General features: G+C 43.3%; 1 protein-coding gene across 1 annotated transcript in view; it reads left to right on the top strand.

The window, feature by feature from the left end:
- The window catches only part of zcchc24 (zinc finger, CCHC domain containing 24), a 271,425-nt gene extending 246,186 nt beyond the window's left edge, over nt 1-25,239 (top strand). The window contains exon 4 of the mRNA XM_043679053.2: nt 17,308-25,239. Within this exon, the coding sequence (XP_043534988.1) occupies nt 17,308-17,421 (114 nt within the window). The 3' untranslated portion in view covers nt 17,422-25,239. The remainder of the gene's footprint in view (nt 1-17,307) is intronic.
- The last annotated feature ends 1,472 nt before the right edge of the window (nt 25,240-26,711 follow it).

Genomic DNA, 26,711 nt, shown 5'->3' with positions numbered 1-26,711 from the left:
TCACTTCCAGTAAATCTGACTGATCTTTCCAAAAGTCGTTTTGCACACGTTCCAAAGGAAAGAAAATACCCAAAGCCTTGAATCAAGTTGCTCCTTCTGTTTTGTGTTAGATTTTCTTTGTGGTTGTAGTGTACACACACTCACAGGCATGTTGTGTGTTTTCTTTGTGACGGATCACCTTTAACATTTAATATTGTCTCTTGAGCTCTGCTCCCAAGTTCTGGCTTTGCATTTTGGAGAGGTTGGTGAACAGTAACAAACACATCAATATGTGGATCTCAATTTCAAGAGGTGTGTTTCCAACGTTGCATTCCTGGCAAGAAATCTAGACCTCCAGGAGCACAAGTTGGAAGTTCAGGCATGATGACTGTTTTCCGGAATAGATACGATCCTCTCCAAATGGGGCCTTTACGAGATCATGCAGTCGTAAAATTACTACTCAGGTCTTCATGTTGTCACAGTCAACACATAGCCTACAAGCGATGTCAAAGACCAATTAAATTTCATTAATGGTTTTAGTATTGCTGGCAGACTCCTGTGGAGTGTTCAATAGACACATGGAGTATGGTTTTGAGTTGCTTCATTGTGGCTCTGATCTGGAGCTTTTTTATGTAAATTCAACCCTTTCTGCCACTATTTTTCAATTATGTGGCACCTAACAGTCACCCTCTGCTGCTCCAGATTCAAGTCTGGGGTGCATAATTCCTATCCACCATTCTTAACTTCCGCCCTTCATGATTATGGTCACATCCTTAGCCTAATATTTACTATCCCCTGAATTTCATGTTGTACTTCCCATTCAAATTTACTATGTCAATATCATCATGAATTTCAGGCTCTGAATACCAGGTGGAGCTGTGGAAGGCATTTCTAAAGTTGCCATCTTGTGGCCTGTCCATTTTGCTTTGCATATTTGCAAAGCCTCAGTATATATACAGAATCTCTCACTGATTGAGAATATCAGGTGGGAAAGTGGCGTTGAGGTAGGACATTAGTCAACAGGTTTGAGATGGTGTATGTTTTTGTGAAGAGAGGAATGTTCAGGTCAACCATCTTAAAGTTTGTTAATGTCATTGTTAAGATTAAGAGAAACTGTGCTTTATATGTCCATAAGCACATATAAATAGGGGACTCTAGGGATGTTGGACTCAAGCTGTGAGACTGAGCAAGTTAAGAAACTTGTCACACAAAGAAATGCTTTGTATCTTGGTTTCTACCTCACCAACAGTCTTGGAATCTATTGACAAGTAAGTTGGCAGCAAGCACTTCTGAGGATTTTTCCAAATATTTGACGTATCGGTTTCCCAGTGAATATACAGGTTTGTTCAAGCAAAGGGCATGCTTCCACATAAGGTGACAATCTCACACTTTCTGAAAGAAGGAACAAGGTGAAAATTTGTAGAGGGGTCAGAGACAATGCTTTGAAATTGTAGAACGTCATGTTGAGTCTGGGAGACCATCAAGTGCCTCATTGAAACATGAGATGAGGCTTCTCAAGCTTCCATTGAGCTTCTCTGGAACACTGCAGTAGGCCAAGGGCAGAAAGGTCAATGTGAGACAGAGAATTAAAATAGCAGGGCCCCAGAACTTCAGGGAGAAAGTGAGGACTGCAGATGCTGGAGATCAGAGCTGAAAATGTGTTGCTGGAAAAGCGCAGCAGGTCAGGCAGCATCCAAGGAGCAGGAGAATCGACGTTTCGGGCATGGGCCCTTCTTCAGGAATGAGGAAAGTGTGTTCAAGCAGGCTAAGATAAAAGGTAGGGAGGAGGGACTTGGGAGAGGGGCGTTGGAAATGTGATAGGTGGAAGGAGGTCAAGGTGAGGGTGATAGGCCGGAGTGGGGGTGGGGGCGGAGAGGTCAGGAAGAAGATTGTAGGTTAGGAAGGTGATGCTGAGTTCAGGAAGAAGATTGCAGGTTAGGAAGGTGGTGCTGGGTTCAAGGGATTTGATTGAGACAAGGTGGGGGGAGGGGAAATGAGGAAACTGGAGAAATCTGAGTTCATCTCTTGTGGTTGGAGGGTTCCGAGGTGGAAGATGAGGCGCTCTTCCTCCAACTGTCGTGTTGCTATGGTCTGGCGATGGAGGAGTCCAAGGACCTGCATGTCCTTGGTGGAGTGGGAGGGGGAGTTGAAGTGTTGAGCCACGGGGTGGTTGGGTTGGTTGGTCCGGGTGTCCCAGAGGTGTTCTCTGAAACGTTCCGCAAGTAGGCGGCCTGTCTCCCCAATATAGAGGAGGCCACATCGGGTGCAGCGGATGCAATAAATGATGTGTGTGGAGGTGCAGGTGAATTTGTGGCAGATATGGAAAGATCCCTTGGGGCCTTGGAGGAAAGTAAGGGGGAGGTGTGGGCGCAAGTTTTGCATTTCTTGCGGTTGCAGGGGAAGGTACCGGGAGTGGAGGTTGGGTTGGTTGCGGGGTGTAGACCTGACGAGGGAGTCACGGAGGGAGTGGTCTTTTTGGAACGCTGATAGGGGAGGGGAGGGAAATATATCCTTGGTGGTGGGGTCCGTTTGGAGGTGGCGGAAGTGACCAGAAGTTCAGGGTCATGCTTGGCAGCTAGGCAGAGGCTTCCCACAAAGCACTCACCCAATTTGCACTTAGTCTCCCCAGTGTAGAGAAGATCAGATTGTAAGCAGCAAATGCAATAGGCTAGATTGGATTTTGTGAAACTTGAAAGGATTCAGAAAAGATTTATAAGGAAGTTGCCAGGGTTGAAGGGTTTGAGCTACAGGGAGAGGCTGAAGAGGCTGGAGCTGTTTTCCCTGGAGCATTGGAGGCGGAGGAGTTACCTTATAGAGGTTTATAAAATCATGAGGCGATGGATAGGGTAAATAGGCAAGGTCTTTTCCCCTGGGGTAGGGGAGGGCGTAGGTTTAAGGTGAGAGGGGAAAAAGTTAAAAGAGATGTAAGAGGTAACTTTTTAACACAGTGGGTGGTCATGTATGGAATGAGCTGCCAGAGGAGGTGGTGGAGGCTAGTACAATTACAACGTTTAAAAGGCATCTGGATGGGTAAGTGACTCGGAAGGGTTTAGAGGGATATGTCCAAGTGCTGCCAATGGGACTAGATTAGGTTAAGATATCTGGTCAGCGTGGACAAGTTGGACCGAAGGGTCTGTTTCTGTGCTGTACATTTCTATGACTATGTCCACATGAATCGCATCTCTCGGTAGGAGGCTTTGGAGCTTTGGTGGGTGAGGAACATGGAAGTAAAAGGGCACGAGTTACATCTCCGGCATTTGCAAGGAAACACAACATCGGAGGGGTGGGTTTGAGGTATTGGGGATGATTGAAGTGTGGTATGGCATCAGGGAGGTAAGGGTCCTTTTGCAGTGCTGACAACGAAGGGGAGGATATGTTTGGTGATGGCATCATGCAGGTGGTGGCAGAAATGGTGGAATATGATCCATTGAATGTGGAGTCTGCTAGGACAGAAGGTCATAGATGTATAGCACGGAAACAGACCCTTTGCTCCAACTCGTCCATGCTGACCAGATATCCTAACCTTATCTAGTCCTATTTCCCAGCATTTGGCCCATATCCCTCTCAACCCTTTCTATTCATATATCCATCCAGATGCTTTTTAAATGTTGTACTTGTACCCACCTCCATCAGTTCCACTGGCAGGTCATTCCATACACTCTGTGTGAAAAAGTTGACCCTTATATCACTGAAGGCAAGGCGGGTCTTAATCGGAAATCTGGGAAAGGGGCCTGCTCAGAAGACCATGAAAAATGACAGATATGGTCCAGTTTCTGTCAACCACACTGAAGGAATTCCTCGGTTGAAAAAAGATGAAATTGCAGAAACACTGATGTGGCCATTGCAGGCGTGGCTGGCTAGCCCAGCCCAAAGGGACAAAATCAATTGAGGTCAATAAGATACAGAAGGGGTTTGCTAAAGTAGACACGGAAAGAATGTTACCTCATGTGAGGCAATCGAGAATGAGAGAGGGGTCATAGTTTTAGGATAAGAGGGTAGCAAATTTAAAACAGAGAGGCGGCACGGTGGCTCAGTGGTTAGCACTGCCGCCTCACAACACCAGGGTCCCAGGTTCGGTTCCAGCCTCGGGCAACAGTCTGCGTGGAGTTTGCACATTCTCCCCGTGAGTTTGCTTCGGTTTCCTCCCACAGTCCAAAGAATTGCAGGTCAGCTGAATTGGCCATGCTAAATTGCCCACAGTGTTAGGTGCATTAGTCACAGGGAGATGGGTTACTCTTCAGAGGGTCGGTGTGGACTGGTTGGGCTGAAGGGCCTGTTTCCACTCTGGAGGGAATCTAATCTAATCTAATCTCATCAACAACCAATCAGATACAACAGGGATAGAGAGAATAATGGGCAGTTTTGTCTGGACTTGGCGAAACTGATTATAAGAAATGTCATCACTCATCCAAAGAAGAGTACGTTGTCTCATTCTTACAAGTTGAACTACGAATGTCAGCAACAATTGTCCCCAGGTGGAGATCCTTCATTAGATGGCAGCAATCAGGCAGTCAAAATGTCAAAAAAACTCAAATGCATCTGACCACCTTCAAAAAGGAGCGAGTAAAAGACCCTGATCCCGATTCTTGTCCTCAGGGACCCAGGGTAACTTTTTCATGCAGGCGGGGTGGTGCATGTATGGAATAGCTTTTATTAGTAGAGGGATTGAGTTTCGGAACCATGAGGTCATGCTGCAGCTGTACAAAACTCTGCACTTGGAGTATTACGTGCTGGTCACCACATTTATAGGAAGGATGTGGAAGCTTTGGAAAGGGTTCAGGGGAGATTTACTAGGATGTTGCCTGGTATGAAGGGAAGGTCTTACTAAGAAAGGCTGAGGGACTTCAGGCTGTTTTCGATAGAGAGAAAAAGGTTGAGAGGTGACTTAATTTGAGACATGTAAGATAATCAAAGGGTTAGATAGGGTGGACCGGGAGAGCCTTTTTCCGAGGATGAGTGATTGCACTGGGGGGCATAGCTTGAAATTGAGGGGTGATAGATATAGGACAGAGGTAGTTTCTTTACTCAAAGAGTAGTAGGGGCATGGAATACACTGCCTGCAACAGTTGTAGACTCGCCAACTTTAAAGGCATTGAAATGGTCATTGGATAGGCATATGGACTAGAATGGAATAGTGTAAGTTAGATGGGCTTCAGGTCAATTTCACAGGGTGGTGTAACATCGAGGGCCGAAGGGCTTGTACTGCGCTGTCATGTTCTATGCTCTATGTTCTAAGTCACCAGTCTGCCAGACTGACTCGTCAAACACACTTGTTGAAAAATGATATGTCAAAGTTTAGGCGTCTTTTAACAAAGTTGCGAATGTGGTGCTGGAAAAGCACAGCAAGTCAGGCAGCATCCAAGAAGCAGGAAAATTGATGTTTCAGGCATAAGCCCTTCATCAGGAATAGGTCCTCACTTTCTCCTAGTTGATGATCTCCAGCATCTGCAGTCCTCACTTTCTCCTCGCGCCTTTTAACAAACAAAATATTAGGCAAAATAAGCTTGTACCAGCAAACTGGTCGTGGCCCTGATTGCTTGGGTGCCCAGGGTATTAGGGTGCTCTGGATGGTAGGGTGCTCCGAGTAGTAGGTCTGGGTCGTAGGCTGCTCTGCGTGGTGAGTTGCTTGGAGTACTATGTTGCTCTGAGTGGTAGGGTGCTTGGGGTAGTAAGGTGCTTGGGGTGGTAGAGTCCCATGAGCTGCTCCCTTGCCTCATTTATTGAAAGGATCCTGCCAACAACTTAAGTGAGCGAAAAACAGCTCTCGTGCCTTTTCTCTCCCGCTCTCTCTCTCTCTATCTCTCTCCCCCTCTCTCTCTATCTCTCTCTCTCTCTCTCTCAGAAGGCAACATTGCCAACTTCACGCTTTAACAGGGGATCAAGCCACAGAGAGCACACTGTCCACTGCCACTTATTACAGCTGGTTTGTTATTCAAGTTAATTCACTGTTCGCTATGGAACAAAGACACAGGCTGTAAACGCCTACGATATAATTGTTTGAGAAATGATGGAGAACGAATAGGACAGGAGGATCACAAACTTCCCTCCCCCTCCCCAGCGCGTTATCTTGCTAAACCTCGTTCAAATGTTTTTGGATGATGTCCATACCCCTCCAAAAACCTGGGAAGCAGATTCAATAAAATAGAGACTGCTGGAAAGAAATGTCCGTGCAATTCAACATGGCTCAGCAGCCAGTCGCTATGGTTACAGCACCATGTTGTGGCTTAAACAAAAGCTGCAGTTGGAGAAGGGAGTGACGAGCTCTCTCTTTTTTTAATGATTTCAAATTTCAGCCTCTCACTGAGAAGCTCAGTCTTCAGTCAGCTTCGCAAAAGCCATGTATTATGTTGTGAAGAGACTCAGCTGGTGGTGACATTGTCTCAGTAAAAGGAGGGCAATGGTGGGGTGAGGTGAGGGGGAGACACAGTTTACTTTTTCAAATAGATTCGGGGTAATGTTCCCGCAGCCTTTCCACAGAGACTGTCAGAATCTCATTAAGATTTTTCTAACTGAGGTTTCGGCTTTTGATAAAAACCGTGGCACTGTGCCATGACTTTTTCTTTATTTAGATTAGATTCCTTACAGTATGGAAACAGACCCTTCAGCCCAACTAATCCACACCGACCCTCCCGAAGAGTAACCCACCCAGACCCATTTCCCTCTGACTAATGCACCTAACACTACGGGCAATTTAGCATAGCCAATTCACCTGATCCGCACATCTTTGGACTGAGGGAGGAAACCGGAGCAAACCCACGCAGACATGGGGAGAATGTGCAAACTCCACACAGACAGTTGCCCTAGGCTGGAATCGAACCTGGGTCCCTGGTGCCGTGAGGCAGCAGTGCTAACCACTGAGCCACCGTGACACCCCTTGTTTGAATATTTGTTTTTGAAGTGCAGCCATTTTCCAAGTCGAGACACCCAATTGTGCACTGCAAGCTCTCACAAGCAACATAATTGTAAGACTGTATCATCAGTATTGATGTGGAGGTGCCGGTGTTGGACTGGAGTCGACAAAGTTAAAAATCTATAACCTGATGTTGTGTGATTTTTAAGTTAATCAGTATTGATTGCAGTGATGTTAGTAGAGGGGTAAATATTGACTAAGACAGCACTTTACTAGCCATCTGAGAGGATAGTCCAAGTCCTCAACCACACCTCTCAGCTAAAGAGTGGCACTTCCAATATTGCACAATGTCACCACCAGCTGAGTTTCTTCACAACATAATACATGGCTTTTGCGAAGCTGACTGAAGACTGAGCTTCTCAGTGAGAGGCTGAAATTTGAAATCATTAAAAAAAGAGAGAGCTCGTCACTCCCTTCTCCAACTGCAGCTTTTGTTTAAGCCACAACATGGTGCTGTAACCATATTCCAATGTTAGCCTCAATGTAATGTTGAAGATCAGGAGATGGACTTGAACTCATCATCATCTGAATCAGAGGCCGGTGTGCTACCCACTGAGCCACAGTAGATTCTCCTTAGTACTCAGTGATTGAACCTGGAGACTTGTTTGTCTCTACGGTTATAAGAGTCATACAGCATGGAAACAGACCCTTTGGTCCAACCAGTCCATGCTGATCATAATTCCAAACCAAGCTAGTCTCACCCTCCTACACTTTTTCCATATTCCTCTAATACCTTCTCATTCATGTACTTATCTAAATGTCCTTTAAACATTGCATCCATCACTTCCTCTCGAAGTTCATTCCACACACAAACAAAAAAAAATGCCCCATGTCCTTTATAAATTTTTCTCCTCACCTTAAAAATATGCTCCTTAATCTTGAAATCCCCTACCCTAGGGAAAAGACACCCACCATTCATCTTATCTGTTCCCCTCATGGTTTTATAAACTTCAATAAAATCGCCCTTCAATCTTTTACGCTCCAGTCAAAAAAGGTCCCAGCCCATCCAGCTTCTCCCTATGACTCAAGCCTTCCATTCCCAGCAATATCCAGGTAAATCTTTTCTGAACCCTCTCCAGTTGGTAATATCTTTAGTAATGCCCAGGTTCATGTCCTCAGTCATGACATTTTGGATATTGTGGCACTCCCTCAAAACAAGTGACTGATTGCTCCAAAGTCCATACCAAAATGTTTCTGATTTCCATTACAGCAAACAAAATTTGTAATTTATACCACCAACCGATACAAACCCTGTATTTGTCAAGGGTAATTACTCAATTCCAAACTTGAGCTGCAAATATATATATGTCACTGGGGCCTAAAACAACTCATCGAGAAGCTGTGACAATGCTGAATAATGCACGTATTGAAGATACAATAACAAAAGTTGCTCAAAACACTCAGCAGCATTTGCAAAAGTTACTGATTAAAGATATAAAAAGCTAATGTTTCTGGTTGATGACTTTTCATCAGAACTGGGCTGCAGTTTAGAAGAGACTTTGGAAGGCAGAAATAGAGTTACAATAGGAGCAGATTAAGTTCAGTTGGGCAGGAGGTGGCTGAAACAATGGACTAGCCAGAGCAATCTTGTTTATGGAGTTTGAAGAAGGTTAAAGTGAGCTGTTCGGAGTTGGGGGACTTTGAAATCAGAAATCATGGAAGGATGATCATCATAGAATTAGAGAATCCAACAGTGTGGAAGTAGGCCATTCGGCCCATTGAGTTCACATGGACTGTCTGAGGAGCATCCCAACCAGACCCATCCCTGACCCTATCCTTGTAACCTGGCATTTCCCATGGTTAATCACCTAGCCTGCACATCCCTGGACGCTACGGGCAATTTAGCAATGCCAAGCCACCTAACCTGCTCATCTTTCGACTTTGGGAGGAAACAGGAGCACCCAGAAGATGTTTAGAATGTATGGGGCAGTGACAGTCAAGACTACTTTTCGTCATTTATATGAATGATTTAGATGTGAGCATTAGAGTTAATAGTTAGTAAGATTGCAGATGATACCAAAATTGGAGGTATAGTGGACAGCGAAGAAGGTTACCTCAGATTACAACGATCTTGATCAGATGGGCCAATGAGCTGAGAAGTGGCAGATGGAGTTTAATTCAGATAATTGCAAGGTGCTGCATTTTGGGAAAGCAAATCTTAGCAGGACCTATACCCTTAATGGTAAGGTCCTAGGGAGTGTTGCTGAACAAAGAGACCTTGGAATGCAGGTTCATAACTCCTTGAAAGTGGAGTCGCAGGTAGATAGGATAGTGAAGAAGGCGTTTGGTATGCTTTCCTTTATTGGTCAGAATATTGAGTACAGGGGTTGGGAGGCCATGTTGTGGCTGTCCAGGCCATTGGTTAGGCCACTGTTGGAATATTGCATGCAATTCTGGTCTCCTTCCTAATGGAAAGGTATTGTGAAACTTGAAAGAGTTCAGAAAAGATTTACAAGGATGTTGCTAGGGTTGGAGGATTTGAGCTTTAGGGAGAAGTCGAACAGACTGGGGCTGTTTTCCCTGGAGTGTCGGAGGCTGAGAGGTAACCTTGTAGAGGTTTACAAAATTATGAGGGGTATGGATAGGATAAATAGACAAAGTCTTTTCCCTAGGGTGGGTGAGACTAGAACTAGAGGGCATAGGTTTAGGGTGAGAGGGGAAAAATATAAAAGAGACCTAAGGGGCAACTTTTTCATGCAGAGGGTGGTATGTGTATGGAATGAGCTGCCAGAGGAAGTGGTGGAGGCTGGTACGATTGCAACATTTAACAGGCATTTGGATGGGTATACGAATAGGAAGGGTTTGGAGGGATATGGGCCGGGTGCTGGCAGGTGGGACTAGATTGGGTTGGAATATCTGGTCGGTGTGGATGTGTTGGACCAAAGGGTCTGTTTCCGTGCTGTACATCTCTATGACTCTATGACACAAACATGGATGATGAAATTCAATAGTCGGGCCTCAGCAGGGAGAGGTAGAAAGGGTCGAACAGTTACTATTTGGCCTCTGCTAGAGTAAGGGTCAGTACGCCAGGCAACAACAGTGACCCTCTTGTCAGCAACATTGATGTTAGGCTTGAACCCAAGAGAACAGAATGCAGTACATTCAGAGGAGGCAGGTTTGTGTGAGTGAGGGGAACTGAGAAGTTCAGAAAGCTGATGAAACACCAGAAGTTCTGTGCATTAATGAAATAGTTTTTATTTGATGAGACAGAACTCAGTCCATTCAATGTGGAATGCAAGCATGATAATCCTAGTTTTCTCATATTTATTATGTCGAGTCGTCTTAAATCCATTTGGAAATAGCAGTGGGATCATTTGTGATTAAAATATCCCGGTAATGTCAGACACTGAGTTAACCTATCTGGATGTTAATTATGTATAAGCCAGTGGTTTATATTCAGCACCTGTGATTAAATGAAATGAGCAAGGAAATGAATAGGAAATTTCCAGTCAAATGAAAATAGACAAATGCATGAGAGAAAATGAGCTAAGTGTCTAAGAAACAGAGTGCATGCAAATGATATTAACAGACCTGGGATTACCCTTGACCTTGATGCTAGTACAATTTGTTAAGGGGATATGGGTTTGAAGACATGAAAAAGTAGATTACTAGGTTTGAAATGGGTCAGTCAAGATTGGCATTGTGCTTATACTCGATACAATCCAGTCTACTTTGCGACTGGACGCAAGGCATGGTTCCAGATAAAGTAGTCAATGGTAAATATGCTGTACTGATTCTCACTGTAGTCAAGTTGCCTTGTTTTATGTTGCTTCTGTGGGTTGAGAGTTTTTCCATTTTCTACGCTCACATGGTGGTAGCTGGCAGTGCTGTGGTGGGATGGGAGTGTTTCTCTTTTTGACAGCCTTTCTCTCCTGCTGTCCTGAAGGAACTGCCTTCTGGTAGCTCACCATTCCAGCTGCATATTTCACCCTCTTGTAGCTCACCGACATTGAGTCTACTTTTTAAGCGCGAGTCAAATTCATTAGGTTGAGAACACCACCACCAAGATGATCTAAGCCATCTTGAGTGCCTCTACTACTCCCTAACTAGCTCAGTATAGATGAGGCTATTGGATCGAAGATCTTCCTGGTGTATAGTTTCATCTACTCCTTGTTGAGTTAGTGGAAATAATGAGCCTTGCTCGTTCGTGTGATGGTAATGCCATTAACAATAGTACTGATAAATCCCATATTGTCCAACTGCATACATATAACAAAATGCTGTTTAATGAGATCCAGAGTCAGAGATTATGAAATGTGCAATGCATTATTGTCCTGATGAGGCTGCTGGCTCTTTAGGATAAAAATTACTAAGTTAACTGTGTGTCAGGTCAGTTAGAACTTAATTGCTGCTTGCTGATCCAATTGATGGTCCAATTGCTATTTACAGTTCCACACAACAAAACCGAGATGAAATGTCATCACTATGCTATGTTAAAATCTGTTAACCTGCCAAATTAGCTCCCCTTGTAGCTGCAATGGGTATTTGTGCCCATTTGGTTCAAAAAATCCAAAAGTGCTTAGTTTTGCTATCAAATTGTTTCTCAGAGATTTCCACGACTCATCTAAGAAGTCCATTCCAAATGTTCACTTTGTATGACGATATACATGACACCCTGAGATCAATCTTAGCTTTACCTTTGGTTAATTTGCATTTGTACTCCCCACTCTTCAGATTTACCTTAAAGCAACAATACCACATCACCATCATGTCATCCATGGGGACAATACTGCTCACAAAACAAACTTTTCATTGTACTTAGGTATATGTGATAACAATAAATCAAATCAAATTGAATCACATTGTTGCTTGGCACTCTAAAATATTTGATGCAGCTAAAAGGAAAAGATGAGAAATATTAGAAGATTAAGTTTCTGGACTGGCGAAACCAATACTTTGAATTCCTTTGCAAATTAGCCATTATTGGTTTTTGCCCTAACATTGTTAACAGGAATTGAGATAGAACATAGAACATTACAGCACAGTACAGACCTTTTGGCCCTTGATGTTGCACCGATCCGTGACACCAATCTGAAGCCCATCTAACCTACACTATTCCATTTTCATCCATATGTTTATCCAATAACCATTTAAATGTCCTAAACGTTGGTGAGTCTACTACTGCTGCAGGCAGGCCGTTCCATGCTTCTACTACTCTCTGACTAAAGAAACTATCTCTGACATCTGTCCTATATTTATCACCCCTCAATTTAAAGCTATGTCCCCTCGTGCTAGCCGTCATCATCCAAGGGAAATGACTCTTGCTGTCTACCCTATCTAACCCTCTGATAATCTTATATGTCTCAGTTAGATCACCTCTCAACCTTCTTCTCTCTAACGGAAACAGCCTCAAGTCCCTCAGCCTTTTCTCATAAGACCTTCCCTCCAGACCAGGCAACATCCTAGCAAATCTCCTCTGAACCAAAGCTTCCACATCCTTCCTGTAATGCAGTGACCAGAACTGTACACAATGTAATGCGGTGACCAGAATTGTATGCAATAGCTCTTGTGGTGTAATGGTAGTGTCCCTACCTCTGAGCCAGGTGAACTGGATTTCAGCTCCACCTGCTACAGAAGTATGTAATAATAGGTCTGATCAGGATGATTAGTGACATCTTAACATTGTTTTGCATCTGGAGCAAAATGGGATATTGGGAATGTGGCATCTACAGTGTGAAGTTGGGGGGTGGATTCTGATTATATGTGTTTTAGGGGGAGGCAATGGTCTAGTGGTATTATCACTGGCTTTGTTAATCCAGAGACCCAGATGACATTCTGGAGAGCTGGGTTTGAATCCCAGCATGGTGGTTGGTTGAATTTGAATTCAATGACTATCTGAAATATCTGGAACCTGTTCTGGACTTCCCACGTGGATGCAACGGTCAAGAAGGCACAACAATGCTTCGGAGCCTCACTAACCTTTACAGATGAACCATAGAAAACGTACAACCTGGGTGCATAACGGCCTGGTACAGAAACTGCTCTGCTCTGGATAGTAAGAAACTATAGAAGGTTGTGTGCACAGTCCAGACCATCACAGAAGCCAACCTCCCATCCATCGATTCCATCTACACTTCTCATTGCCAGGAAAGGTTGCTAACATCATCAAAGACCCTTCCAACACCTCCTACAACCTTTTCAGTCAGGTAAAAGATACAGAAGCTTGAACACATGCACCAACAGGTTCAAGAGCAGCTTCTTACCAGCTGTTATTAGACTGATGAATTAGCTCTCTAACTTCAAATAATGCTGGTCTTGCTAATATCGAGCTTGCTATGTGCACCTCCTGTGCAGTGTAACCTGTGTGTCTCACTCTGTCTAAGCACTCTTTGATCTGTATGTCTTTACTTACTATGACCTGTCTGTACTGCTCACATTAAAACATTTCCCTGTACTTAGATGCACTTGACTACAATAAATCAAATCAAATCGAATCAGAATTAAGAGTCTAATGATGACCATGAATCTATTATCAATTGTCAGGAAAAACCCATCTAGTTCACTCATGTTCTTTAGGAAAGGAAACTGCCATCCTTACCTGGTCCAGCCTACTTGTGACTCCACACCCACGGCAATGTGGTTGATTCTTAACAATTAAGGATTGGCAATAATTGCCAGCGATGCCCCCATCCCATGAATGAATGAATGAAAGAAAACATAGTGAGAGATGCAGTTACATAACATTATGCTGCACAATTTATTCCAACAGCCCACAAGACATCCTGCATGTTACATGACCAGGGCACCATTCTGTTTATACCATTTGAGTGTCACATGAATTGAAAACCAGCATTGGGCAGATCCAAGTATCCACTAACTTGACGATAAAATTGTCTGTTGTGCTGGAAAACACTAAAACATCTGTTCTTCTGTGCAAAACAAAATCTTATTCTGGGAATACTGTTGCACTGAGCAGCAACAGATGATTCATCACTTGGCTTTACCGCACATCTGTTGTAATTTGGAAGGTTGAGTTGTTCTGTGAAAGCTGTGGTTGAATTTCTGACTGCCATCATGGAGAGGAAAACTAGTTGTGTTTTTAAACAGTAATTGTCGCAGTGCAGATACGTTTCCAAAAGCTAAATATTTTTTTCCCTGCTGTAGCCAGTTTTAAAGAAGATTACACACCATAAGGTGTAGGCCATTTGGCCCACTGAGTCTCATTCAATGACATCATGGTTGATCTGATGGTCCTGAAATACACTTTCCTGCCTTTTCCATTCCCTTGATTATATTATTGATTAAAAATATGTCTATCTTGGCCTTTTTAAAAATTCACTTGTGGAACATGAGCTGGCTGGACCAACATTTATTGCCCATTCCTAGTTGCCCTTGAGAAGGTGATGGTGGGTTGCCTTCTTGGACAATTGCACACCATGTGCTGTAGTACATTCACAGTGCCAATGGGGAAGACATTTCAGGACCCAGCGGCAGTGAAGAAACAGCGATATATTTGGAAATGTACTCAACAACATAATCACTACAGCTCTCTGGAATAAAGAGTTCAACAGATTTGCTAATCTCCAAGAAAAGAAATTCCTCCTCATCCAAACTCAACAACTCCTTACTTTAAGATTATGCCCTCTGATTCTAGACTCTACCTTGCCAGCCCCCTTAACATCTTATATGCTTCAATAAGGTCACAACCTATTCTTCTAAACTCCAGTAAGTACATTTTTGGATCTTTGATGTATCTAGAATCATAGGGTCTCTACAGTGTGGAAACAGGCCATTCTGTCCATCAAGTCCACACCAACCATCCAAAGTTCAACACACCCTACCCTATCCCTCTAACCCCGCATTTCCCATTGCTAACCCACCTAGCTTTAACAGCTTTGGACTATGGGAGGAAACTGGAGGAAACCCACTCAGGCATGGGAGAATGTGCAAACTCCACACAGACAGTCATCCGTGTTTAGAATCAAATCTAGGTCCCTGGCACTGTGAGGCAGCAGTGTTAACCACTGAACGACCATGCCACTCTGCTAAGGGAAGTTAGATAAAGAGCAGCTTCATAACAATGTAAGACTTAATCTTTGTATATGGAGCTCAACAGATGAATAGTCCTCATTTAAATTGGTGTGAACAGTCTAGCTTGTGATTGAGGACCAGTCTGTATTGAAAATATTGCCCCATGATGCTTTATTCAGTAGCTGTGGTGGTTAATTACTAGACTTTCTTTTATGGTGTCACAACTTATCCGGGTAGCATGCTAGAACTATTGCCAGAGGTGTCACAAATGTTAACAAGTACGCAAAGTTTCCAAATCCTGTCTTGTCAACCCAGGTTGATAGAAAGTATGGACCAAGTTAATGTACCTACCAAGAATTGCCTTTTATTTCTAATCATCAGACTATAACTGCAGGCAAACAATTATAAACTGTTTGCATTTAACGCCACCAGTAGGCATCTTGTGGTGCAGTGCTAGGGCCAGTACCTCTGGATCAGAAGTCCCAGGTCCAAGTACCATCTGCTCCAGGTATGTTTCATAACCTGCAGATTAATTAAACAAATATCCATGATTGCTGCTTAAAACATTATTCCCCTCATAAAGTCCCCTTTATACATGTGTGGGCATATGCACACGCACACACTTACACACAGAAACACAAGAACATAGATATAGACAGGAAATAAACACATAGAAGGAGAGAAACGGTTCAGTAGTCTCTTGTTTGCAAGATCTGTTGAGTTTGGTTCTAGCTGATGAGATTTCTTCTCAGCCTTCAATGCTTGAATGATTCCACTGATTTGCAAGAGGTATAGGTTTACTTTTAGAAGGTCTCTGACATATCAATGGAAAGTCACAGCTTACAACAGGTGCAGTAAAATCTAATGATTTATCTCTGTATCATGTTCTCAGCCTCAAGCTGTTACCCAGCTGTTGATAGGATAAAGGCCTTGGTCAATGGTCTATGGACTAGTGACTAGTTATCAATCAACTTCTTGTCACTAACCAAAGCTGGATCTGTCCATTATCCCTCTGTTCCTTTTTGCTGCTAACTAACCTTCAAATACTGTTTGTTCAAACAGCTGTTTAAACAACGCCTGCCACAAGACACGGATGACTTCCTTTACAAGACATGAGACAATCCTTGGTTTTAAATAGTTCATTCCCATTTATATCCATAATCTTATAAAGTGCAAAATTAAAAACTGTAGCCTTCACAATGGGAAACTACAGTGACTTGAACCAGGTGGACCTTGGTAACTGGGAGATTCTTGATTGAAAAGCCTTGGCTGACCAATATAACCAGGTGACTGCCCAGACACGTCTTGGCTTGCCCGTTTGCCACCAGGCAGTGGAGGTCCACACTGGGGGGGGGCTCTCTATGCAGGAGTCCTCCCCCTTTCTCTCAGGGATCTGGGGTAGAGGGTGTTGCACGCAGTGGTCCCCTGCAACCGCAGGTTGTGGTGGTTCACAGACTCCCAGCCCAACTGCTTGTTCTGTGGTGCTGTGGAGTCCATGGACCATGTATATATGGGGTGTGGGTGCTTGCACTCCCTCTTTGATTTTCTTAAAAACCTTCTCCTCTGCTTTTGGCTGCACTTTAATCCCACGCTCCTGATCTTTGGGCACCTGATGTGGAGGGGGAAGTGCAGGTCAGAGGACCTCCTTGTGGGTCTGTTCCTGGGCCTGGCCAAACTGGTCATAAACAGGTTCAGGCAGTGGGCCATGGAGGGGGTCATTAGAGGCGATAGCCTGCCCTCTCCGCGGTTGCGTTCATGCCCAGGTGTCCATAGAGAAGGAGCACACAGTGTCCACAACACCCTCGACCTTTTCAGGGAGAAGTGGGCACCATGGGGCATGGAGTGTTTTATTTCCCCCTTCTGACTCTATTTTTATTTAATCCCTGCCCTCCCCTTCACTTTTTTGATCATGCAGCATTGCTCTTTGAGAAGGGCATTGCTTGTCAGTGGCCACTCAGGTGTTTCCTTTCTTCCTGGTGGTGGAATATAAATAAAGATTCACACACTCGCTGTTCTTCACTGTGCCCTACACCTGCATAAAAACAACGTTGGAGTTGTGAAAAAAAAGAAAAAAAGGGAAAAAAAGAAAGAAAAAATATAACTAGGTGATTTGAATCTTCTCAGTTGAGGACTGACTCCAAGCTGACTGAAGTGTACCATGCATTAATTTTAAAAAAAGGTGACTTGGTGTGTCCAGCTTCTGTGCAGTTATTTCAGAAACAACATCTTGGAGTTAAGAAAAAAACTGGTACAGCGTATGTGAAAAAATCTAAATTTTAATTTTAAAATGTGCTGTATCTTAAGGACTGAAATTCTTTATGGGAGCGCACAATAGAAATGTTTTCACAAAAATAAACAAAAACCGTGACATTGTTGTAATTGACACTTTTTGAGTTTTACCTAAGTTCTCTATAATTTGTATCTTAAACCTTTCAACTCTCTTCCAGAGACCCTTGGAGAAACCTGATGGCCTGGACGTGTCGGATCAGAGCAAAGAGCATCCACAACATCTGTGCGAGAAGTGCAAAGTTCTGGGCTATTATTGTCGTCGGGTGCAGTGAGTGGCTCACCAGACCTCTCAGCCACCAGCATTGCCAACCCTCCCATCCCCGAATCCTTCCTCCGCCCCCCCCCCCCCCCCCCACCACCACCACAACCGTCCCCCACACCCGTCAGCATCCCTCTCCCAACACTGCTCAGACCACACGTCCAGTCGAAAGATGAATTCGCCAAAATCTCGCTCATGACAGAAAGCAATTCAGGGGCCTGAAATTGGTAGAATGTGACTCTTTCCTCTGTATGTGCGTATTTTCGGGTTGTATTTATAGTATTAACTACCAGAAACAGTATTACCAATAGCAGTTTAATGTGGCACCTTACATGGGGTGTCTTGCCTACTCTTTGTTTACAGAGACTTTGTACCAGGAGCCAGTGCAAGGGGGAGAACTTATTGAGCTGAAAGGCTGATATTTTAAACCAAGCCTCTTCTGTGCCATTACTAACCCATAAGCTGATAGTACAAGTCCACTTGCTGTGAATTGTCACATGGATTGAGAGCTTCGATCCCCTAGCTCTTTGTGTCAAAAAAAGCTGGCAAGCGTCAGTATTAGAGTAGTAACAAAAATATGGTTATTGGCATGTGATTACAACGAAGACTGACAAATATGTGTCTGGTATTGTAGAGATTAAAGAGTAGGTTGAAAAGGGAAAGAGGCATGATTAACTTTTGGGGTACTGAATAATATTTTTGAACAGTAGACAGCACATTATCACAACTGGAGATATTTCCCTAGACATCCACATCAAATAACTGCAGTGACAAAATGCAATACTGTGAATTTCTGCGATCCTTAATCACTGAACACTAAGCGCCTTCAGAACTTAAATCCATTAACTTATTTTTGGAGTTCAAATTTTTAAACATCACTTGTCTGCCTTTTCGAAATTAAACTTTTATTGTTTTTCACTTTGAGTATCCTTCCTTCCCCATGAAGCAAATGCATATTTCATCTAAGCTGGTTTTGCTGTTTTTCTATGCTGTCCTGGGACGGGCTGCTAAATGGTTCAAGACCGCCTTGCTGCTTTAATCCTCCACATGTGGAAAAGCTTAGTATTTGTTCAGGTATCTCTCCCCAACCACTACTGAAATGCAGGGAAATGGCAAGGGGGACGAAGACAGCTCCGATCTAGTGTTGTCCATTAATCTAATCCCTGTCACTTCTCTCAGGCTCTCCACCAACTGATGAAGACAGCAGGGCATCATTGCACACTGAACCCTCACCTCTACGCTAAAATCCCAAGATGTGCAGATTAAGTGGGTTGGCCATGCTAAATTGCCCATAGAGTTCAGGGATGTGTAGGTTAGGTGCATTAGTCAGGAGTAAATGTAGAGTAGTAGGGGAATGGGAATGGGTCTGGGTGGGTTACTGTTTGAAGGGGCGGTGTGGACTTGTTGGGATTCTATGAACATTCTAGGAAATACCCATCCTACCACTCCTTTCACAGAGTAGCAGGACTTGAACTGCTGAAAAAGTATGTTTTTTTAAATTATTCAATAATGGCCTGTAGGTATCACAGGCTAGGCCAGCATTTATTTGTGTTTTTTTCTTTTTTTTCTTTTTATTACCCCCACACTACTGCCTAACTGCGGTAGTGCTTATTTTTCCCCAGCAATCATGCCGTGTGTGTGCAGGTGTAGGACAAGAAATGTGTAAATATTTATTTATATTCCACCACCAGGAAGAAAGGAAACACCCGAGTGGCCAGTAATAAGCAGTGCCCTTCACATCAAAGGGCAATGCTGTGTGATCAAACAGTGAAGGGGAGGGCAGGGATTAAATCAAAATAGAGTTGGAGGGGGAAATAATGCACTCCACTCCCTGAACAGCTCAAGGGTGTTGGTGGACAACGCATGCTGCTTCTCCAGGGACACCTGGGCTCTGACATAACTGCGGAAGATGGACTGCCAATCGGCCCTAACAACTCCCTCCATGGCCCGCTGCCTGGATCTGTTTATGGCCAATTTGGCTGGGCCCAGGAGCAGACCCACGAGGAGGTCCTCTGACCTACCCTACATCCTCCGCACCGGATGTCCGAAGATCAAGAGCGTAGGACTGAAGTGCAGCCAAAAGCAGAGGAGAACATAGAACAATCCAGCGCAGAACAGGCCCTTCGGCCCTCGATGTTGCGCCGACCTGTGAACTATTCTCAGCTCGTCCCCCTACACCATCCCATCTTCATCCATGTGCTTATCTAAGAAGATTTTCCAGAAAACTAAAAAGGGAGTGCAAACGTCCACACCCCATGTACACATGGTCCACGGACTCCACAGCACCACAGAACAAGCAGCTGGGCTGGGAGTCTGTGAACCACTGCAATCTGCGGTTGCTGGGGACCGCTGCGTGGAGCACCCTCCGCCCCAGAGACCTGAGAGAAAGGGGAGGACTCCCACGTAGAGAGCCCTCCACTGGGGATCCCCACTGCCCGGTGGCAAATGGGTATGCCAAGGCGTGTCCGGGCAGTAGATGAGGGAGAAGAGGTGGATGGTGTGCAGCAGCAGTCGATGCAGGGCCCACCATGATACGTCCTTGAGGGGGACAAAACTAAAGTTCCGGAGTCAGCCCAGGTTGTGGGGCACAGGCTCCCTCGGGAAGTACAGGACCTTGGGCCAATGTGAAATTCCGTGCAGGCTGCGGTGAGCGCGGACGGGATCCTACCGCACACCTGAGCATCTTCCAACTGGTGTACTACGTCGGGTCCGAGCACCGCTATTTTAAGGCATCGACTGGCGGTTGCCATGTACTGGATACCTACCGCTGCCCTGCTCGCTATATCCTGCGGCAGCGTCCAGCCCAGGCCCCCGCCACCCAGCACGTCCCCGACCCTGGTCACCCTCACCGCCATGGCCCTCCCCTCCGACCGCCACTCGAACCCACCAGTACGGAGGTGCGGATTCCTAAGCAATGGCTCCCTGACGACAGCCGTTTCTAGGCCAGCATTTATTGCCCAGCTGTAATTGTTCATAGGGCAATTAAGAGTCAGCCACATTGCTGTGGGTCTGGAGTCACATGTAGGTCAGACCAGGTAAGGATGGCAATTCCCCTCATATAGCAATATTGGGGTAACATCAGACCACTATATAAGAAACTGTAAGACCTTCAGTTTATCTTGAACCTTAACATTGGTGATGTGAAGAAATATAACTGAACCAATCAAAGCCATAATTTTCCACTGTCTCCCAATTTTTAAAATCTTTTATGCATACTTTTTCAGACCTGCTCTTCACATTTTCTAGTCTCATAAGCAGAATATTGCACCTCATTCTTTTAGCAAGTAGTACTTTTTTTTAAAAGCCAATCAATATAAAGCAATCAGCAGTCACTTTCACTGAAGAAAGCACATAATTCCACTCTGTGAAACCAAGATTTCATATAAACACTATGTTTTCAGGACAGAACCGAAGGCTGGATTTTTAAGGTCAACAAATAACGTCTGATGTGCACTTTCCCACAGATTTTTGGAAAGCTTTTCCATTCTGAGTTTGGCATATAGAAATCCAGAACAACACAGCATCCTCTGCAGGGCATGTAGGATCTGGGGGAGCAGGGGGAGCAGCAGCGTAGCTGATTTAGCAATCGGATAGAACTTGGAGTCAGAACCTGAACCTCTCAATGGTCCCTGGAAAATGAATTTAGTGTCATATTATGTGTGGAAAGAACAATAGAGAGGAAATAAAAGATGGAATTATAAAAGGGACAGAAAAATTAAAAATCATTTCTTCAATTATTAAATGTTTACGAACTCGTGGAACATAGAATTTGTGAAAAATAACTTATGAGATTTTTAACATTTTAGAAACCCCAATAATGATTGAAAACCAAAGGAATGACTCTCAATTCTGGTCAACATTGGGGTGGTATGTGGCTCAGTGGTTAGCACTGCTGCCTCACGGTGCCATGGACCTGGGTTCGAATCCAGCCTCGGGTGATTGTCTGTGTGGAATTTGCACATTCTCCCTGTGTCTGTGTGGGTCTCCTCCTGATACTCTGATTTCCCCTCACAATCCAAAAATGTGCAGGTTAGGTGGATTGGCCATGCTAAATTGCCCATTGTGTGCAGGCTAGGTGCATTACTCAGGGGTAAATGTAGAGTAGTGGGGGAATGGGTTTGGGTGGGATACTCTTTGGTGGACTTGTTAGACCAGAGGGCCAGTTTCTACACTGTAGGGATTCTGTGATTAATTTTCAGTGCTAGTGGGGTTATTTGTCAATAACAAAGACTTAACAAGCTCTTATAGAGTCTTAGAGTCATAGAGATGTACAGCATGAAAACAGACCCTTCGATCCAACCTGTCCATGCCGATCAGATATCCCCACCCAATATACTCCCACTTACCAGCACCCGGCCCATATCTCTCCAAACCCTTCCTAATTAATTACACTCGAATGGATAAATCCTAACTTTGTCTCCCATATTTAATGTACTTCTATCATGCAAGGGCAGCAATATCATCTTTGCTATATATTTTAATGGCAAATCTATCAGCTGAATACCAGTGTAGCATAGATTCTCAAGGAGCAGGGCAGCTCAAACAAACTTTCAGGCTCACCTTTGCTGTTGTTGTGAAACACAGGCTCTTTCTGACTAATGTTCCTGCATTGCAGTCGCACTACTGTGAGCAGTTGTACATTCTATATTCATGTTGAAAAGGTTTACAAGAGGAATAGACTCTCAGATTTTAGAATAGAATAGTAATCGAATCACACCTGACCTGCTTTTCCTCTTTCTAATTAAACATTTTTTAAAAAAGTTTGAACTCCTCTGATAAGTTTGAATTCTCACTTTCCTTTCTAACGCAAAGTGCCATTTTTTTCAGTGGGTTGTGCACTGTGATCTCTTTACAAATTGATGCCTTATTGAGAGTAACAGTTGCCTTAAAGTCTCTTGTAAGCCATTAAAATAATAAAATATAAAATGCAAAATTGCTGGAGACATAAAATAACACTAGAAATTCACTCTAGGTCAGCCAACATCTAGGTCAACATTTTGGGTCTGCATTTTCATCTTTTCATTGCCGACTCTCTCACTTCTCTCTATTGTTAAAATGCCTCTTTCTTTCAGATCCATGAAGAGGTAAAGACTCTTCATTGCAGGTCACTGGCCTGATGTGCATTTCAAGCATTTATTGCTTCTCTATGTTATGCATTCTCTTGGATAAAACAAATGGACTTTATGGATTTGATGTTGGGGTTTCTCAGCTATAAGAAGTTACAAGTGCAAATTATGTGTCCTGCCACTGTGTGATGCCCAGATAGGTCAGCATTTGCAAATTAGAATTGATGGTTAAAACTGTTCTGATGCATAGTACTTGGGCATGTCTGCAAACAGAGAGACCATGGTGACATGGGTCCAATGGACAGGACAGTGCTTTAGAAAAGTTGTCACACTATTGATTTATATCTTTACTGTTGCTAATCAGACTAAAGATGAACTATTTTGGCATACACATGCCAATCCTTCCCCCGTCAGTCATAAACTAAAAGCATGCTCCTGCAAAAGTCCATAGACCACCCCTCCAAAACCTTGCTTCTTTCCCATGTTAAATTGTGGGGAGGGGTCAGTGATTGGTGCTGGCATCTGTCAATGCAATTTCCATATAAAGAGCAAAGTACAGCTTCCAACACAGTCTTGCGACCTGGTGCTTGGTCAGCCTTTATGATAAGCTGTACTTTGCTCTTTATAGGGAAATTGCATTGACAGGTGCTGGCACCGATCAGTGGCCCACAGGAACAAATTGCTACCTGATTTCCAGGCACTTTATTTATAGTTGCAACTGCGTGACAGACTGCACATGTTGACAGGTGCTTGTGGCATAGGGAGGGAGGTAAGAGGTTTGAGAATCCAATCCCCTGCACTTGTGCTGGTGACAAAACTATTAACTCAGTACCTAAAGGATTGACTAAGACATACATGCCAGGAAACTGACAACAAATGTATACGCTAAGTATGTGAGTATGAAAGTGAGGTTTTTAAGGGACAATCAAGAAAAAAAACAGTGTGGAGTTTTTAGCTATATTGGATATATTTGCCCATATATGATGTATTCTGGATTCTGCTTGCAGATGTATTTATCTTAAGTATTACTGACGATATAGTCCTTTTGTTTGGATTTTTATACTGTGTGTGTATTTTGGAAACCTTCTAGATGTTAAAAATTTTAATGTTAACAAATATTTCTTATGAAGCCAAGTTCCTATCTATCCAAGTTCCTGTTTATCTTTGCAGTAACCTTTTTGTATATATTCAAGGGGCATGAATTTTAGCATCCTATTGTTTTGAGTTTTTTCTTGAAATAATGTGGACTTTTTAAACAAAAACACTTTTTTCAAAAGACCTTTTCTACTAAATTACTAACAACTGAGAGTTTTCTTGAATATTTTACAAACCAAGGTTATAGCCGGAAGAAAATATTATTTATCAGAGAAAATTCTCTTTTTCTACAAGTCATTGTCTGTATAAAGTATGCAACCAGAATAATCCGACTAGGAAGGTAAATAATAATGTTTAAAACAGATGAATATTGTATGAAAGTTGGTACATAATTCTTAGGGAAGAAAAAGTAAACCCTTTCAATTCTTGAAGCCATATATAAAATTGGGATGAAAATATTATCAGTATTAATTAACCTGCATTTATTCCAATGTTTAAACTAATTCTAGTTTTATTCTATTAATGCATTATGGTTTATATATGTGTATTTTGGAAAATAACTGCCATCTAAGCTAGCAGTATTAGATTGTTCAAAATAACAAGTAACGACTGTACATCTGTTACCAGGAAGACAAGAATTACTGTTATGTAGAGGAATGTGCATATTGATGTTCAGAAAACATGACCATTTATTTGTTTGTTATTATATAGGCAGAGACAAATTGGTGTCTTGTAAGCAAAACACTTTGTGCTACCGTAAGATATGAAACACTTTTTTTTTTGTTGTGAAAGGAAGACTCTAAAGGAGTAATTTTAAATATTTAATTGGTAGATGAAAATCCACCACTGAGCAACTATGAAACTGTGAGTTAGTCTTGTACGCCTGGTCTGTTGATGTATGCAAGAACACTGTGCCATCGAACTGACAAGAAAAGGATGGTTGTATGGTCTTTCTCTTCAATTGCTGGGCAGCAGCTTATTTGAGGGAGCGACACAGGCTCACATGAGAGAAAGCACACAAGCGGGCGACGATACCATTTGAACACATGATATAGCATAGACAATGCATGTACATTGCTAGGGCAGATATATGAGAGCATTTAAAGTCTTGTATTTTTATCATAGCCTTACTGCAAGAGTTATAAGTTTATGAATGCTGAAGGAATTTGCAGAAAATAAAAAGTACTTGAACTTAACTTGCTGAAGGATTCTTTAGGAAAAAAAACCTCTCACTACACTTTCTTATAGTTGTATTACACTGACTAATACTGTATCAAGCATTTGTCTGCTGCTTAAGTTGTAGTCTCAAATGAAGAATAAGGTATATATATTTTGAACTTTCTGTAGACCGTTTGTAACCAGCATGCCTTTATCTGTTCTACTTGATGGGATTGTTTACTTATTATTTCTAGATAACAGTGTTAAGTCTTTTTTGTACAGCTGTAATATGTGGGCAGACTCAGAGGAACTGGGTAATGGAATAAAAAGTTCTGTATATGAAGTGTTATGAACAGCCAGTTCAATGCAGACAGATGTTACCCTCTCTTATTAATGTCCATTACAATGGCATTCCGTCACGTGCCTTATTTTATGCTGGTTAGTATAAGCCTGCTTATAGAACTTTTGATAGTATTCTATTTGTGCATTAAAACAATGCAAAATTACAAGTTTTTTTGGCGTTTTGTCTTTAATTTCCTGCACCTCATTCCTGCTGGAATAACACTGGGTTGTTCAGGTAAAGAGTCGAAAAATGTGGCGCTGGAAAAGCACAACAGGTCAGGCAGCATCCGAGGAGGAGGGGAGTTGACATTTCAGACATAAGCTCTTCATCAGGAATGTGGGGGTGGGGAGGGGCTGAGAGATAAATAGGAAGGTGGGGTGTGGCTGGAGGGAAGGTAGCTGGGAAGGGGCTACCTTCCCAGATGTAGGTGGGGGTGATTGTGATAGGTCGGTGGGGAAGGTGGAGCGGATAGGTGGGATGGAAGACGAACAAATGGGACAGGTCAAGAGGGCAGCGCTAAGTTCAGGTAAAGGTAAAGTCTCTATATACTACCAGACCATCAGACTACTCTCTCATTCGAGAAATCAGTTCTTCCTGCTATAGGAAAGATGTTGTGAAACTTGAAAGAGTTCAAAAAAGATTCACAAGGATGTTGCCAGGGTTGGAGGGTTTAAGGTATAGAGAGAGGCTTAAAAGGCTGGGCCTATTTTCCCTGGAGCATAGGAGGCTGAGGATGACCTTGCAGAGATTTATAAAATCATGAGAGGCATTGATAGGGTAAAAAATAATGTCTTTTCCCCAGGGTAGCGGAGTCCAAAACTAGAGGGCATAGGTTTAGGGTGAGCTGGGATAGGTTTAAAACGGACTGAAGGGGCAATATTTTCACTTACAGGGTGGTGCATGTATGGTCCGAGCTGCCGGAGGAAGTGGTAGAGGCTGGTACAATTGCAACATTTTAAAGGCATCTGGGTGGGTACATGAATAGGAAGGGTTTAGGGGGATATGGGCCAAATGGGACTAGATTAATTTAGGATACCTGGTCAGCATGGTTGAGTCAAAGTGTGAAGGGCCTATTTTCGTGCTGTGCATCTCTATGACTCCATGAGATACCGGGTGGTGGTTTAACCCAAGGGTCACCATGCCTCAGGTGAAGGGAAAGATTGAGAAGGCGAGTCCTTCATGGTAACGTCAGCCGGTGTGGGAATTGAACCCACGCCGTTGGCATCACTCAGCATTACAAACGAATCATCCTGCCAAATGGACTAACCAACCACCATTGGAAATTCTTTGGGTCTGTGTTGTAAATATTCTAATCCCCAATCTGTGCTACTTGAGTGGCTTTCTGTTTCCACTGATAATGTCCAGGCACGAAGTCCTTGTGCGAGAGGCTTGAACGTCCACCATGGGATTGGGGAAAACACCACTTTGTGGTTATGTGGATCCCAACGGGAGAGATTCTGGGTGCTGAGTCAGAAACACTTTACACACAGGCAAATGCGTCTTCTTTCTAAAACAGAAGTGTTTATTTCCAAAAGAAATGAATCCTGATATTGATAATCCTCATGTTTATGCCACATGTGATATGCAATAAATTAACTAAGAGATTCTTTTTATGAAAATTAATTTGTGGGATGTGAGCAT

Source organism: Chiloscyllium plagiosum, unplaced genomic scaffold (genome assembly GCF_037043375.1).
Source record: "Chiloscyllium plagiosum isolate Xiang-an unplaced genomic scaffold, Cpla_swu_hap1 HiC_scaffold_43, whole genome shotgun sequence".
In the NCBI taxonomy this organism is placed as follows: Eukaryota; Metazoa; Chordata; class Chondrichthyes; order Orectolobiformes; family Hemiscylliidae; genus Chiloscyllium; species Chiloscyllium plagiosum.
Note: the sequence above shows the minus strand (reverse complement) of the source record. Positions and strands in the feature narration are given on the sequence as shown.